This window comes from Uloborus diversus, chromosome 1 (genome assembly GCF_026930045.1).
Source record: "Uloborus diversus isolate 005 chromosome 1, Udiv.v.3.1, whole genome shotgun sequence".
NCBI classification, from domain to species: Eukaryota; Metazoa; Arthropoda; class Arachnida; order Araneae; family Uloboridae; genus Uloborus; species Uloborus diversus.
Genome location: NC_072731.1, coordinates 85,651,914 through 85,669,078, shown reverse-complemented (window position 1 = coordinate 85,669,078; position 17,165 = coordinate 85,651,914). Strand labels below are relative to the sequence as shown.

The following is a 17,165-nucleotide window of genomic DNA, read 5'->3' as shown; positions in this document are numbered from 1 at the left end:
ATCAAACGTTACATTGTTTGGACCCTGCAGTTGCTTTTTAGAAAAGGTGGTTTCTAAAATCTAAACAGTTTCTCAATCTAATATGTACAAATGAGAAACTTTAGAATATTCCTGCAACAGAAGAGCTAGCAGGCAATGCATGAAGGAACAAGCAATGTTCATGAAACTTTCATCTATTGTGTTTTTTTTTTTTAAACTGGTCCACCATGTAGTAACTGGGGTAGTGGGAGAAATTCAACTGGAAAATAAGTTTCAAGAAATAGGGCCAATTTGTTTTGCAAAGCTGTGAAATTAAGTACAAAATCTATGTCAAAATTGGCAAATAAAATTCTGGCACTTTCTTTTTGAAGCACGTGATAATTTCCATCACAAACAATTTAGATGAAGCATATAAGTGAACAAATTAAAATCAGAAATGTCTTTTAATTAGTTTACTCAAACGAATATCATTTAGCAATCACTAAAGTAATTAAAGATGCTTTTAAGTTTTTGCCAGTTTCTACCGGTTTTTACCGGTTATAACCAGTTTCTGCCACTGGCACAGCAAAAACTAGTTTCTGCCAGCAGAAAGGCAACCCTGGGTGTAATCGAATCAATTCCTATTTACCTCAATATTCATGCTTCTTAAATACAGATATTAATGAGGTTTAATTAATGAGTATTTGATAATATTTTTCTACAGAATGGTCATTTAAAAATATCTTTTAAAAATTGCCAAAAACTCTATTATGTAAAAACTTTCTTAATTAACAGTTGGTAGAGTTATGAAAGGATACCAAGACAACTCATTTCAGTTCCATTTATAACTCAAAGGAATGTTATCCAATGTGCAATGTTTAGGTGCAAAAAAAAAAAAAAAAAAAGACTTCATTTCTTTAATGATTTGTGCAAAATAAGTTTTACATGATGTTTTAACGAAAATTATTTTTTAAATCATAGATTAAAGAACAGTAAATTGATGTTTAAACACTTATATTTTAAAACTTGCTATTCTTTTTTTAGTTCATATTTTTAATATAATACATTCTACAACTACTAAAATTGTCATATGGGTCATTCCGTGTCAGATCATCACACGGTTTAGGACGGACCGTCACAGAACTGGATGAAACTTGGTACATGAAGAGATTTAGCCCAGTTATGAATGAAAATGCCAAAAAAAAATTTTCTTTCACCTCATTCAAAAGTTATTAAATATTAATTATTCAAATTTTCATCAAAAAATGCTACACTTTGAGACGGTTAAATCTCATTTTCTCAGAAACTATAACAGATACAAGCTTGAAATTGGTCTTGTTTTGAAGCTCTTTTAATGTGCTTTAATTTGATGTGCAACTTGATAAAATCAAAAAATAATAATTTTAAAATTTAATTAAATTAAATTTTAAAATTTTAATTTCTTAAAAATGGACAATTTTAAAATTCTGAAAAAATTCACAAAATTACTTTGTGTTATCCTTTAGCATATTACCAAGTTTCATAATGGGATCTTAATGGGATCAGATGATACAGGGAGGACAAGTTTTACATATATCAAAGTTTCTGCATTTTGGACAAAATACCTTTCTGATGGATTACTCAAATATTATTCTAAGTCATTAAATTAGCACAGGAAACTATAAATGAACTGCTAATAGTAATGAAAAACCTTCTAATGTCTTACACCTACTTTAAAATTGAATGAAATTAAAATAATAATGGAAAAAAATAAATAAAACTCACACTAACTCTTTTTTTTTTTAAATTTTTACTCTCTAAGCTGCAAAATATTTACAATATTGTTCCTTTCTTCAGCTGGTAGAGTATATGTCCTCCCTGTTGGCGTGATGGGATTTACTTCACAAATAATGTCCGACCACAGACACCAGAAAGAATCCCTCTATCCCCCCCCCCCCCATTTTTTTGTGGAAGGATCATTTTGCAATCCCAAATATACCCTCCCCCTCCGCTCTCCTAAAAATTTTCAGATCATCTTCATCCCTTCACCCCCCCCCCAAATAAATAAATAAAAATGAACATTTTATGCTCTATTTGGCAAGCATTTCTAGAGGTTTAGTTTCCCTCTTCATGTGCTGGTTTTCTTTTCTAAAAAAAGACAACAAGAAGAAAAGAAAACGCTATGACTTAAACAAAACAAAACAAAACAAAAAAAAAAAGGATCTTGCAAAAAAAAAAAAAAAGTTTCAGTTTTATTCCTTCCAAAAGTCTAGACGCCTTTTGATGCAAGGGCACTTTTCTTTTTGTTCAGTTCATATGTGTTACAAAAGAAGTTCATGTGAGTGTACTGCTTTTGATTATTTTTGGAAGGGGTTTTGGTAACTTAAGGTGCAAAATCCATTCTTTCAAAAAAATATTGTCGCCCCCATGCCATAAAATTATGACAGGCTTTTATTAATTCATTTCTCCCTTTTCTTTAATATTAATAGTAACTCTTATTTACTTATTTATTTTGTGTACTCTAAAATTAATATTGCTACAAACAATTATTTTGGCAAATTTTACAAAAACAAAATTTGATTATAACCTCCCTCCCCCCTTTTTTTGTAAAAGGAATTAGTAAGTTATGTTTTGAAACTAAGGGGGGGGGTGCTTTTGAGATTTTATGGTACTGCTGACTGAACTCCACAAGCAAAAACATGAAACATGATGACAAATTGGTCAATCCCAAACCAGTGACAGGTGGAGAAAAAAGTAGTGAGGCAGAACGATCCATTGGATCTCATTCTCAATAGCCACCCCCAGTCTGTTTCATTTTGTTAGCAAAGGGGGTGAAAAAGGTAGCTTACTGTTTCAGATCTGAATTTGTAGTGGATTATTTTTTCACATCCCCAGAGAAAATATTTTCTTTTTTTCCCCTTTCTTCCTTTCCTTTTTTAAAATTTTATTTCTTTTTAATTTATTTTTCTCAATAAAATGAGATTTAGATGATTAATATTTTTATTAATGAGTTATTTTTCAGGAACAAATTGTACTAAGAAAAACTTCATTTCTAGTAGACAGTTCTGCATAAAAAAGTGAACATGTATGAAGCATATTTATTTATTTATTTATTTTTTTGCACATAAAATAATAACTATTCAGCACAATAACCCATATTTTAGCAGATATTTGAAACTTGTCCTCCCTGTATCAACTGATCCCATTAAGATCCCAATATGAAACTTGGTGAGATGTGAGAGGATAACACAAAGTAATTTTGTGATTTTTTTCAAAATTTTAAAATTGTCCATTTTTGAGAAATTTAAATTTTAAAATTTATTTAAATTTAATTTTAAATTAAAAAATTTTGAATTTTATTAAGTTGCATATCAAATTGAAGCACATTAAAAGAGCTTTAAAACAAGACCAATATCAGGCTTGTATCTTTTATAGTTTCTGAGAAAACAAGGATTAACAGTCTCAAAGTGTAGCATTTTTTAACAAAAATTTGAATAATCAATAATTAATAACTGCTAAATGAGGAGAAAGAAAATTTTTTTTTTAGCGTTTTCATTCATAACTAGGTTAAATCTCTTGATGTACCAAGTTTCATCCAGATCTGTGACGGTGCGTCCTAAAATTGCTCCAAATTGTGTTGATTTGACGTGGAATGACTCATATATAGCATTTAAGTCGATTATTGCACTATATTTTAAACACTTTCTTTTGCACACATGTATAAATGTCGAAAACTTCATTTATGGCATTAAAAAAAAAGAACTTATGGGTACAAATTGAAATTTTTGTTGAAGAATTGAATTTCTATGTAACTAGATTAAAATCAGCTATATACTTACAATTGAATGTTCACATTGAATAAATATATTAAACAGTCAAAAACAAAACAATTTTTAACACATTTTGTTCTGTTTTTGATATTTTCTCACAAAATAGTTTTGGACACTTTCTGACAGGGTTTTGAAGGCGACAGTAAAAACCTTGCCAACTCTACTTTCATTTGCACACAAGCCTAAACATAGGGAGATTTGGCTACCATTATCAAAAAGAAAATAAAATTGAACTCATGTATGCAAATTGAACTTTAAATCAATAGTTCACATTCTATGAAACCAGATTAAAATCAGCTGCATAAATAAGTTGAATGTTCATATTAACTCGTAACAGGGGAGGTGAAAAAATGGGACATAACAGGGGAGGTGCAGTCACACAGACCGCGCTACTTTTAAATTTTTTAAAAATTGTGTAATTGAACTAATTTCGTGTAATTTGGCATAAATGTTCACTGAACCATTTTCTGCTAAGAGAAAAAATCATTTTTGCGTTTAAAAATAAATTTACGCCCTTTGAGGAAAATTTTCCGGAGCATTAAGATTTTTCGAAAAAAATGGTTAGTTGAAATAAATTATTTAAAACTCGTAATAAAAACGAATATAGTATTTATTAATGAACGTACCTTGGCTAGGGAAGTTTTCGATAAAGGTGCGTCTTGGCGACTTTTTCAAAGTTTGCCAAAATTTTTGGCGCCAAAGTCTAGGCGCTATTTTTCCCGCTCTGCCAATGAAAAAAAGGGGGGAGAAACGTATGTTTTTTTTTACTAACCTACTGGAAAATGAATGAAATGGAGTTTTTGCATCAGAAATACAAGAAATTGGAGCATCAAAATGTAAACAAAAGGTTCAGAAACAACTAAATCTCGAGAAAAATACTAAAAAACTCAACTGCTTAAAAACATGAAATATGAACTAATCTAATCAAATAAGCACTGAAAATTACATTGAAATGCAAAGAAAACTAGGCAAAAAAGATTCTTTAAAAAACGGTAAAAAGCATTAAAATAAATAATTAACCTATTAAAAAAGAAATTAATTTGTATAATTTAATGCACAAAAACACTAATTATAAACTAATCTAAATAAATAAACCCTAAACAATACAATAAAATGCTGCGATTGCAGACCCGACCGCCGGAAATGTAATGAAGCACCGACCAACTTCTGCCCACGAGCAGAGTAGAAATTACTGCCTGGGGTCGGGACTGTTTTATGAACCCAACAAAAGGGGTGGGATCTAATTTCAACAGCCGACCAATGATATTCTATGCGGTCGGACGAATTATGTATGGCCGACCACACAAATTAAAATACTTTCCCAATGACCATAAAAACATTAAAACAAACATCAAATCAAAAATTAATTTGGAAAATATCCTCAAAAACACTATTATTTAACTAATCTAAATAAATAAACTCTTAAAAATTCAATTAAAAAATAAATCCTACAAAACACGAGAAATTCATTCATTTTCCACGGAAGTAGGATAGAAAAAAAAATATTTTCACCCTTTCTTTTTCATTTGCAGAGAGAAAAAAAATAGCGTCTGGAAATGGGGGCCAAAAAATTTAACAACAGTTGAAGGAAAACACATAAAATCACAAAAATAAAACGGCATGGTTGCAAACACGTTTAGCCTGATTAGAGCAAAATCTAAATACATCTGGACAGAAAAAAATTAAAAAACGATCGGAAAGGATAAATTTAGGATTAAAATAAATATTAGACTCAAATAAATTTGTTATTTTTGTAAAATTAAGCACTACAAAAGAGGGGGTGGTTATGTAACAATGAAATCACTGCATCCCATGCCGTTTTATAAAAACTACTTACAAATTTAAATTTAAAAAAAGTAAAAAGTTGTACTCACTGCTTGCAGGTTTTTAATAAGTTCCTGTCAGTTTTTTGAAAAAAGAAAAACGCCTAATTTAAATTAATTTTTAAAAAAATTTGCCCACGAGGTGAAACCACTGCACTCCCATCCGAAATGCGAAAAGCGGGGGTGGGGGGAAAGGCAAGTGGCGCTCCGTAGGATGGGTGGTAAAGGGATTGCCGTAGTATCCCCGTAGTGGCGCCGGTTTGCTATGAGAGCAGTTTATCGCCAGCAGGGGTCTGTCCAGGATTTTTCACAGGGTCCGTTTTTTGTGAAAAATCAAATAATTTTGTGAAAAATGAATTAATTTTGTGAAAAATGAAAAAATTTCGCAAAAAAAAAAAAAAAAAAAAAAAATTTTTTTGTTAAAACGAAATTTTAGAATTTAGAGATGGCACAAAGTGCATCAATTAAACTTAAAGTTGAGTGTTTTCTTCTTCTATGACGAAAAAATCATTCTGGATTTTTTTTTCTGATATTTGGCGGGGGGGGGGGGGAGGCATCGCTCTTTAAAGTATCAATATTTATCTACCATTCTGCATTATGTTAAATTATACTAGATATATTTCTGTACAGTATTTAAAATAATTGTAGCAAAAATATAAATAAATAAAACAAAATTCAGAATAGGGTTCAGCATTCAACTTTTTGACCCAAGACACTCTTAAAAAGCACGAAATTTCGTTTCTAACTTATAAATTCCGTGATTTTAACGAAAATAAAAAGATATTTCAATTGTTTACTTATTAACAAAGCGTAATAATCATCAAAAATTTGAAAAATCGGATTCCCATAGTGGATGCAAAGAGATCGCAATTCTCAAAGTGAAGGCATCAAAAGTATAAAAACGGCTTGTAAAAGAAATATTTTTGATAAAATTATTTTAAAATTGCATTTTAGAGTCCTATGATAACATATCATTAATATCTGTGAACACAGTTGACCCCCCCCCCCAAAAAAAAATAATAATAATAAAATAAAATAAACCTTCTATTCAGCATTTTAATTTTTGACTCGTAACAGAAAATGGAATTTTGCTTTAAAAACTTGAAATGAGAGTTCTTACAGAAATAAAGAGACTTTTCATTTATTTAAATCCTAATAAAGCGAAGTTAGCTTGAAAAAAGAACAAAATAGGATTCTCATATCGGATGTTAAAAGATTGCATTTTTCAAAATGTAGACATCTAAAGAAAAAAAAACGGTACCTAAAAGTGTTTACTTAAAAGTTAATCATCCTTGTTAGCATCGAAAAATCAAAACTCATATAACTTTCTCCCAAAATAACAATTAAACATCGCACCGCACCGTAAAAACGCAAATATTGACAAGCCAACAAAATGATGAGAATATTTTCTTATCTCGAAGTTGGTAACCCTATCTGAAGCGATCATATTTTTTCCTCACCCTTACTATCCCTTTGCAGTTCTAAGTTCATTTCGCAGATATATATTATTATAGTTTATTAAATCATGAGCGGAGAAAAATGCTCACCAATGCCTTTTCAGAAATGTTTACAACAACACCGCTGCTAATTAGCTGTGATAAAACAAACAACCATTATATTTATTTGGCAGTAGCAATTATTTATCGCTTGCAGGAGCATCGCAAGAGTGCCGATTTTTTCTTTCTTTTTTTTTTTTTTTCAAAATTAGCCGATTTTGTATAAGCTGATCCCTCTAATTTGACTTAAAAAAAGGTTCCAAAAATTATCGGTTTATACACAGAAATATGCGTTATTTTGCTTTCAGATTTTCTCTTTCAATAAACAATTTGTAACAGATCCGATCTTGTTTATCAGAATTTTGTGAAGGGTCCGTTTTGTTTCATCGGGATTTTGTGAAAGGTCCGTTTTGTTTGATCGGGATTTTGTGAAAGGTCCGTTTTGGTTGATCGGATTTTTGTGAAGGGTCCGTTAACGGACCCAAATATCCTCTGGCCAGACCCCTGGCCAGGGAAGGGGAAAATAGTAGGGTTGCCGTAGTATTGCGACAGTGGCGCTTGGTTGCCATAAGAGAGAGATTTATCGCCAAAATTTGGCGACATTTGGAAAAGCACCTTTATCGAATAATCCCCCTTGGCTATTTAATATGTAAAGAATATTTCAGTACCAGAAATTTCGACATTGCACATTACAAAAAAATTTTGACAGTAAGTACCTGAATTTGGACAGTTTTGCATCATGTTTCCTACAGTGATTCAGTCCTCATCTTCCCTTAAACAATTATTAGAAAGCTTTTGTGTGCATTCTAAGCAAATAGGGTATTTACATGACAAACATAAGTATGATGTTTTCCTTTTCTTGAATATATCTCTGCGGACCTAACTTGAGAGCCATGAGTAGTAGGGCCGAAAATAGTTACACAGCCGGGGAGGTGCGGTCTCTCACACCGCTACTGAAGAATGTAGCGGAATTTCTACCAGATGCACGTGCCAAAAAATACAAAGAAGCTAGGAGGGTGTTCAAGGTCACAAAACGATAAGCTATTGGGAGAAACCATTCGATCTGACCAAATATGAGTTAAGGGGTGGTGGGGTAAACATTCGGGCGGTCTGTGAGACCGCACCTCCCCTGTTAAGGGTTAAATAAATGTTCAATATAAAACATCTTTGATACATTTTATTCTGTTTTTGATGTTTTCTCACAAAATACAATATTTCTAAAAAATATAGTATTGGACACTTTCAGAGAGTTTTGGACGCAACAAGACAGTAAACGTTACAGGACAGTAAAAACCAGGGTTTTTACCATAGTGTCCAAAACCTAGCCGACCTTATCCACCTGGTGGGAGGGGCATGTTGGACCGCATAACGCTAACAACATCTGTTATATTTTAAGCGAAAGCTTTCAAGATTATTCATTGATTTTTTTTTAACCCGAAGGGGTTACCTACACATGAAAGTAAGCAGGTGTCATTTTGACTTTTGAAAATAAAATAATTCAATTATATTTACTGATGTTGAAACATAGCAGAACCTAAAAGATGCCTCATAGAATATAGCATTCCAAGAACTTGAAGCATTTATAACATTTCTGTTCATAAAAGAGAGCATTAATCGCTAGTTAAATGAAATAGCACTAGTTACTTTAAGGGCTTCGAAACGTTTTTTAAATGGTTCAATACACATTCATAAAATCTCAGCATGCATTAAACAAACTATATTTAAACAAAATATGTTGGTTTTTAAATAATTTTTACAAATACACAACATTAAGTAAGGAAATAAATAAGCAGATTTCCTCTTCGGTTAAAATATCTCTGCCATATTTCGAGATCATTCAAAGATTGCCGTAATTCTAGTGTTAAGTATTATAATTAAAATAACAGCTTTTAGTTTATAATTTTTTTTTCTTTTCCATTATTTCTGATGCTATCCTTAGTACATTTAAACATAAAAATTCTTTTGCTCCGGCTTTTAAGATTCATCATAATATCATGTGCTGCTCTCTGGTAAAGTTTGGCACCACTGATCTAGAAAGCTCTGACAAATCTTATGTTTTTGTTTTAATTCAAAAAATTGGTTAACATTTATTTGAAAATGTATATTATTATTAAACCTTAACCGAATATCATATTTTGTGGAATACTGAAAAGTAAATCACAATTTAATATTTGTTTTTCAATTGTGTCCAAATGTTTTAAGGAAATGGAAAAGTTTGGGAAACCCTGCCTTACTGAAAACCCAATGCTGCATATTTAGGTACAGCATGGTGACCCATGCAGTACCTAATTAGATCCTTCTGACAAAATTGACTTGGTTACACAGAAATAGAACAAGATGAATACATTCATCTTGCTTAAAACTAATATTCTCAACACAATTAAGCTGATTATCTGGTTAAATAAACATATGAAAACATGAAAAACATTTCACTGCATTTGCAATAAGTTTTTTTAAAAAGACTTGACATTTGATATTCACTGCACATTTTATGTGCGACTTTAATATTTTATTGGTAGGATTTTAATCATATTTTTTAAAGAAATTGATCATACACTTCTATGAACTGCAAGTAAATAAGAAAAATAAATGTAAATAAATCCATTTTGACACCTTGGTTGCGATTTCTGCAATGATTTTTTATGAAATTGCAAAATGAATTTAATATTGTAGAAAACACGCTGAGCAAAATAACCGGTCTAAATAAAAATAATTTTATTTGGTCGATATCATCGGAGAAAATGTTCTTCAACAAGAAAGCATAATACAATATCAGATTTACTTTTAATCACTTCGGAAATTATCAGTGGCAGTGTTTAAATTCTAAATTGGAAATGCAATTGGAATTTTCAACACTAATAAATCTGCAGCACTACGATCTGCAAAAATATTTTTTTGCTGCAAATATATGTGGGCAATGTGATTTTAAAGCCACCGAGAAACGCGATTGTGTTTAGTAATTGATCTGTCAATTATTTGTATTTGTGTTATAAGACACTTCGCGAGCATCGAACTCAAAACACCAAATGTGGTCATACTGTGGGAGGAATCGAACACCATGTGATTCTCGTATAACGTTCGGATAAACGACTGTTTATAAAAAATATATGAGGCTTGATGTATTTATTTGTATCGATCTGAAATTCCAAATTGTTAAAGAGTGTTCCGCACTTCATGAGTCCCCCAAACTAATTAAAAATAAATGTCAAAACATGAAAATTTTCCTACACACTATCAAAAACATCATCCATTAAGGTCAAAACTTTCTTTGCGAGCTTACCAAAATACGTTTAAATAAAGTATTTTCCTTCGGAGGCAAAGGTTGGCTTGGAGACATTATAGTTTTCATGCAAGAAGTGTGGTTTAATATGTTATTAATTGTATATTGTTTATAGTATTTCCACACCACACTCGTGTCACAACCGCGTGGTTCGAACCAAAATGGCGTTGGTATAAACGTTAATCAAAGTTGCCAAAATTGAAACATATATTAACCACAACCGGAAGCGGAAGTCCTTTTATTTTCTTCCTATGCTTACGTTTGACGAGTTCAACCGGTAGACCGACCGAGGATTTGGCCGGTGGGCCGGTCATGTTTCGGGCCAATCAGTTGCCCTGTCTACAAACAGTAAAATGTAAATACCGCTACGTAAATTCTCTAGCTTTAATCCCTCTTTACGCATGGGCTCAAGCCCGCCGATGGAGGGTGAAAAACCGTCGCCAAGGGGGCCGTAGGGGTGCTACAACAGCCCAGTGTTTCAGAAATGGGGATGCCAATTTCCGGTCTAGGAAGATTGGGCGCCGTAAATTAGGCGCCGGGAACTTTGAGTGCCGAGCATTTTGGGCGCCGGAATCTTTGGTCGCCGAGCATTTTGGGCGCCGGGAACTTTGAATGCCGAGCACTTTGGGCGCCGGGAACTTCGGGCGCCGAGCATATTGTGCCAAATATTCCCGGGACCAAAATGCTCGGCGCTCAATGTTTCCGGCGTCCAAAATGCTCGGCGCCCAATGCTCCCGGGGGCGAATTTTGACGGTCTAGGAAGATTGGGCGCCGGGAACTTTGGGCGCCGAGCATTTTGGGCGGCGGGAACTTTAGGCGCCGGGAACTTTGGGCGCCGAGAACTTTGGGCGCCGAGCATATTGTGCCCAGTATTCCCGGGGCCTAAAATGCTCGGCGCCCAATATTTCCGGCGTCCAAAATGCTCGGCACCCAATGTTCCCGACGGCGAATTTTGAAACGCTCTCAATGCTTACGTTACGGTAGCTACCGGTTAGTTAATCACGTGACAGCTAATGATCACTTGCTGCAATCAACTGCTTAGAATGGTAACCGGTTGATCATAGAACGCTGCGGTTAGTAACCGGCCCAAGTAAAACTATGAAACGTTACGTCATCGTTACATCACGTTGCAATTAGTTGAAACATCGTTACCGTTTCCCACACAACGTGATATCAAGTTGCTTTATCGATTCGTTTCAAAAAGCGTAATTTTGAAACGTTACATCACGTTGCAAATTTCTTAAATGTGTAACGTTGACAAACAGTTGAAAAAGAAACGTTACTTTTCGTTGCACCTTGCCTCGTCTTCGGCAACCTCCGAATCCTAGTGGCCATTTTCAGTTAAACAACTTCTGGCTCGCTATGCCGCCATTGTTTGCAGCTTCGCAATCGCGATCTCTCATCACCGGTATTTGAAAAGATGCGCCGGTATTTTTATGAACTGCCGTTGGTCGGAGTTTGAGTATTTTTCCCACCATACTTTTATTTATGATATTGTTTGAAAGAATAATGTTAGATGTTTTTATTTGAGTATTTATTCATTGATTTCTTAAAAAGATGCTGAAGCTTGGGGATATGTTCCATTAATAAGCTATAAAAGCGAATATATTACTATAAATCTAATTTTTCCCTTCTACAGTTAAATGTTTTCATCATTCATGGCTTCAGCTAATGAAAACTTAATCAGCGATTACGGTCAACTCGAAATTGCTCCCCAGGTCACATGGTACTGTTGCCGTATCGGATAGTAGGGTTGCACTCTCTCCATCTATTCCTTCTCAATGGTTACAGCCCTTTCCCTATCGATCTACTTGGTTTCTTACTTTCAGATTCTGTATCATGTAAACCCTACTAGCAAAATTTCTTGCATCAACCTTGACAGATCTTGATATTATACTGACGGCGTCAATATTGATGTGTTTCATACTGCATAAAGCTTGCATAAAGATTAAAAAGCAATATTACAATAACAACACGTATGCAACATTGCATTCATCTTAAAATATCAATATTGATATTACATTACAATAACAACATTGCATACATGTTGTCGCCGTCAGGATGATATTGATTTCATGCTGTCGCCGTCGAGGTAATTAGTACACAATAGAACAGGTGGACCTTCGTTGATACTTGCGCATGCGCACAGTTCTTTCTACCCAGCATCCCTCGCATTGCTGGCACATTCTTCCTGCTTCGACCTCAATCGGTTGAGAGGTGCTGCACGTGGCGTTGCATTCTTTTAGGCTTCGTTAAGTTGGTTGCTTAGTTATTAGTCTGGAATAGTATTGTTTTAGGAAAAACTTATGAATGACTGATAACTATATTTGTTTATTAATATAGTACTAAACAAGTCATATCGCAGACGATGTGCGATCAATGTTAGAAATGGCGAAAATAACTTTTTTCGTCCCTAGACTTTGAAACAAAGGACATGAAGCCCAGAATTTCGTATTATCACTTCAATCTCACGTAAGATTAATTTTATTCAATGGTATTTATGTTATTCTTTAAGATAAATTCATATGTTTTGTTCATGGGATATTTTCAATGCTGACATCCATTTGAAAATGTACTTATTTATTGTATTTATTTATTTATTTATTATTTTGCTACCTTTAGTGCTATAAAAACTTCCGCAATTATTCCTAACTAAGCATTTTATGTCTTTATAATACAATTAGAAGCATGAATTTAAAAAATAAGTCAAGTATTACGCAAAACGAAGAAACTTTCATTTTTTAAATTAAATCGCGAGTACTATTAATATCTTTATATGAATTTCCGATCAGATGTCAGCTTTAAGAAAATATTCTCAGGCTAGAAAACTATCTTGAAGAATAACAGAAATAATTAAAGAATGAAATTTAATTCTCGAGTTTGAAGTGAAAATAATACAAATAAATAAATGGATAAAACACCTTGCAAACATGCTGATTTCATACTGTCATGTCAATGTATCCTGACATTTTCCTGTCATATCAATACGTATGCAATATTACAAAAGCAAGATCATCTTGCCTAGACCTTGATTTCATGCTGTCATGACAACATCTTGATATTATCCTGTCATATCAATACGTATGCAATGTTACAAAAGCAGCCTACATTGATATTTTCCTGGTATTATGCTGCATACACCTTGTCAGTCAATATTGTGGCAGCCTGCTGACAGCATAAAGGAAGTAACATAACAACATTGAGGCAGTATTAATGCAAGATGATTTTTCTTGCATGTCAACCTTTATGCAATACTGAGGCAAGATATTTTGCTTACTGGGAAAGTCCATGTCATGGCGTCATGAACTCACAGTTACACCAGACCTTTATATTTTCCATTGTCCACTTACATCATCTTTCCGCATTAAATATTACCCCTCTAATTTCTCTCTCTGAAGTTTCGATTGTTTACCGGGTGAAAGCCCTCGATGTTAAGCCTTGCAAATCTATATATATAAAAATCTCGTATCACGATGTTTGTTCGGGGTAAACTCCGAAATTACTCAACCGATTTTTCTCAAATTTCATATCTATGTGTCATTTGGTCCAACTTAAAAGATAGGATAGTTTTTATAATTTTTTATTGCAAATTTCATATTAATTATGCAGTAATAGTGTGATTTAATTGTTTAGTTCTAAAAATTCTTAATAGATGTCGGTGTAAGTTAATTAATCGATATAACTCTAACATCGCATGACTTACTGCTAAAAACACCATGATAAAAAAACTCAGAAATATTGCTTAGAATTTCCATATAAGGTTTCGGGATATTACAGGTTGTTATTTACTTCCTGAGAAAATCAACTATATTTTTCAAAACGTTTCCTTGAATTGCTACAAATTGCAGATTTCACACCGTTGTGAAAAGTATTTTTCTCCTCCAGTATCAAGATTAACTAAACGTATTTAATAGGTTTTTGGTTTCGAAGCGATTACGGTTCGTCCAGATTGACTCAACCCCCAATGAGTGCGAAAAGATATGTGGATCAAGAAGCTTTGCAAGAGTTGCAGAGGAGTTACATTCGAGCTACTTGCTTGAGAGTCTGTCTTCGCGTTGGCAATGCGTGTATTAATCGAGGCCTTCGAGATAGGAAGGCCATCCAACTAGCAAATGACGTCATCATTTGTCGATCCACAATGATATTGGGAAGTGAGCACTTCGATTAATATTTTGGTTAAATAAAACTATTTGGTTTATTTATTATTGACTTCTGTTATTTTAGTAGCATTACAAGTTCTACTTTTTCATTTGAAAACATAAAAAGGAACCGATAATCGTACATTAAAAAATACACTGAGCTTAATTCATAGTATTTGACATAAAAACATTTATAAGTATTACAAAGTATTCAAATAACTAAACACGATTTTATTTTACAATCATGTTAAAACAAAGTGATAAATAAACACAGTTTTATTTTTCATTGGAAATTGTTTTTTAACTAATCGCATTTTAACTACTCGTATATTGTATTGAAACATTAAGTCTTAAGAAGTATTCAAATAAATAAATGAACTTTCATTTTACAATTACATCAAAACAAAAAATAATATTACTACTGTACTTGAATAAGAATTAAATGAAATTTTAAAAAATAAATAAACATTTTTACTTAAGAAAACAGGAAACATGACTGCAATATGTTTCAAAGACATAACATCAAATTAAAGTACATAATACCATATTATTAATGTTAACTTAGCTGAGCAAATTTATGCTTTTCAAAAGACGTGAATGCTTGGGTGCCATCCCCCAAAGTAGACGGTGCCCTACCCTCTTCAATTATGAAAACTTCAAAAAAAAAAAAAAAAAACCCAAAACATCTCCATCTCCCTTGAAATTTCAAGGGCACAGTTATTTATAACTATAGCCGTTGAAAAGTTATCATTACTATGAGACTATGATTCCGACCCCCCCCCCACTTTGGTGGGCACTCTCGAAAAATTACACAGGAATTCAACTTGAAAAACGTTAATTAAAGAATGTATAATACAACATCAGGAATACTGTATGTTGTACATCCAAAAAATGTATTCAATATCTAAACAGCCTGTTTTTTTTTTTTTTTTTTTTTTGGAATTCGGCTACTTTTCCATTTTTAGCTTTTTCTGCTGCTAATGATTTTTGTGTGTGTGGGGGGTGGGCTTTAATAGTTCATTATTTTATGCTTTTGAAAAATTATTTTAAAACGCATTAATTGATGACAAAGTAACCTTTTTCAAAAAACTTTTCATAGAATGACCATTTTAGAAACTTTCTTTAATACTTAAAACCTCATATATGTTAAATTTAGATCAACATTTTGCTGAGTATGCTCTTTTACGAAATCAATGTGACAGTTTTGTGACAGGGGGAAGGGAGGGGATAACAAGAAGTGTGACATCACGCGTTGTTTATAACAATATGCTCATGTTGAACAGCGTTACAAGTAACAAGAAGGAGGGGGGGGGATTTGTTCAAAAGTTTGCATAATACTTTATAGACAGCCCCTTAATTTAATTTATGTTACAGTTTCAGAGTTCCTGAAAGCTTATTAACAGAAAACCCAAGGAGTTCAAAAAATATGTAGTTCAAGATATTTTGCCCTTTTTAAGCATAAACAAACAAGCACAGAGCATTTGGCAAAAACACGTTGTGTATCCACTGCTCAAAACTAATCTTTCGCAAGCCCAGAAATTATGAATACCATTAACTTAACCACAATGTGTGCATAAATATCATAAAACTTAAAGACAACAGTGAAAAAAAACCGTATATATTTTTTTAATTTACGCACAGAACCAGCTTGTTTGAATAACATTGCAGGGGCGTAGTTGGGGGGGAAATGTTTGAGTATCGGACCCACGACCTCCGGCGTTCAAATCTAATCTTCTATCTCAGAACTACGGAAGCCCATCAAGGAATGTTTTTTGATCAAAATAACACATGCTAGCGTATGAAACAATTTAATCGAAACGGAAAATATAAGATTAGTTCAGTTAAAAGCCTGTTTCAATAAACTTGTTTACATATTAACTGAATATCAACACCAAGTTACGTTGCTTCTGATAGCAACAAGTGTATTTGCAGAAAATTTTGACATATGTATATTGTCAGCTTGGAAAATCCATTTCGAATAAATGCGTGTACAAAGTTGAAAAAATAAAGAAATAAAAAGTTGCAAGTTAACCGTTTCAAATATTAAAGCAGTATACTAAAATTACAAATTACAGACAAAGATATCAGAAAGGAAACTGACAATTGTTCGTGTAATGGAGGAAAACTTAAGTAATCTTAAGGGGACACTGGACGTTCAAAAGAAAGAAATTTTTGTCAAATTTTTGAAATTTTTATTTTTTGAATTTATTTGAATATGAGGACAATTTTGTGAGTTTTGTTTTATTTATTATAGTATAGAGAATGACTTAAAATAAGTTTCAGTGTTGTGAAATCAAAATAATTACGCAATTGACTTTTCAAAGTTTTGTTAATTATCGTTAAGGTTATTTACATTTTTTTAAATAATTGGGTTTCTAATTAAAATTTTTTTATGAAATTTTATAATTAAGCTTGTACTAGTGTTTAAAGTATATGGTTAAAATTTCAGGCAAATCCATCAATAATTAAAAAAGTTTGTTTTCAAGGTCCAATGTCCCCTTAACTGCATAAAATGTAAATTTGTTTATCTGAGAAAAGTACTTACCTCCGAACTTTAAAATTTATTCCATGAGACGCCCAGCTTTTTTCTTCACATGCAGGTTGTTCGGAAGCGGAAATCGCTGACTCAAATTCACTCAGCAGACACTTATATTATATAT

The 17,165-nt window shown here is 32.7% G+C and overlaps 1 protein-coding gene across 1 annotated transcript in view; it reads right to left on the bottom strand.

Moving 5' to 3' along the window:
• The window catches only part of LOC129230920 (N-alpha-acetyltransferase 15, NatA auxiliary subunit-like), a 275,701-nt gene extending 265,230 nt beyond the window's left edge, over positions 1-10,471 (bottom strand). Inside the window, exon 1 of the mRNA XM_054865206.1 lies at positions 10,367-10,471. Coding sequence (XP_054721181.1) covers positions 10,367-10,435 — 69 coding nt within the window. The 5' untranslated portion in view covers positions 10,436-10,471. The remainder of the gene's footprint in view (positions 1-10,366) is intronic.
• Between the last annotated feature and the right edge of the window lie 6,694 nt (positions 10,472-17,165).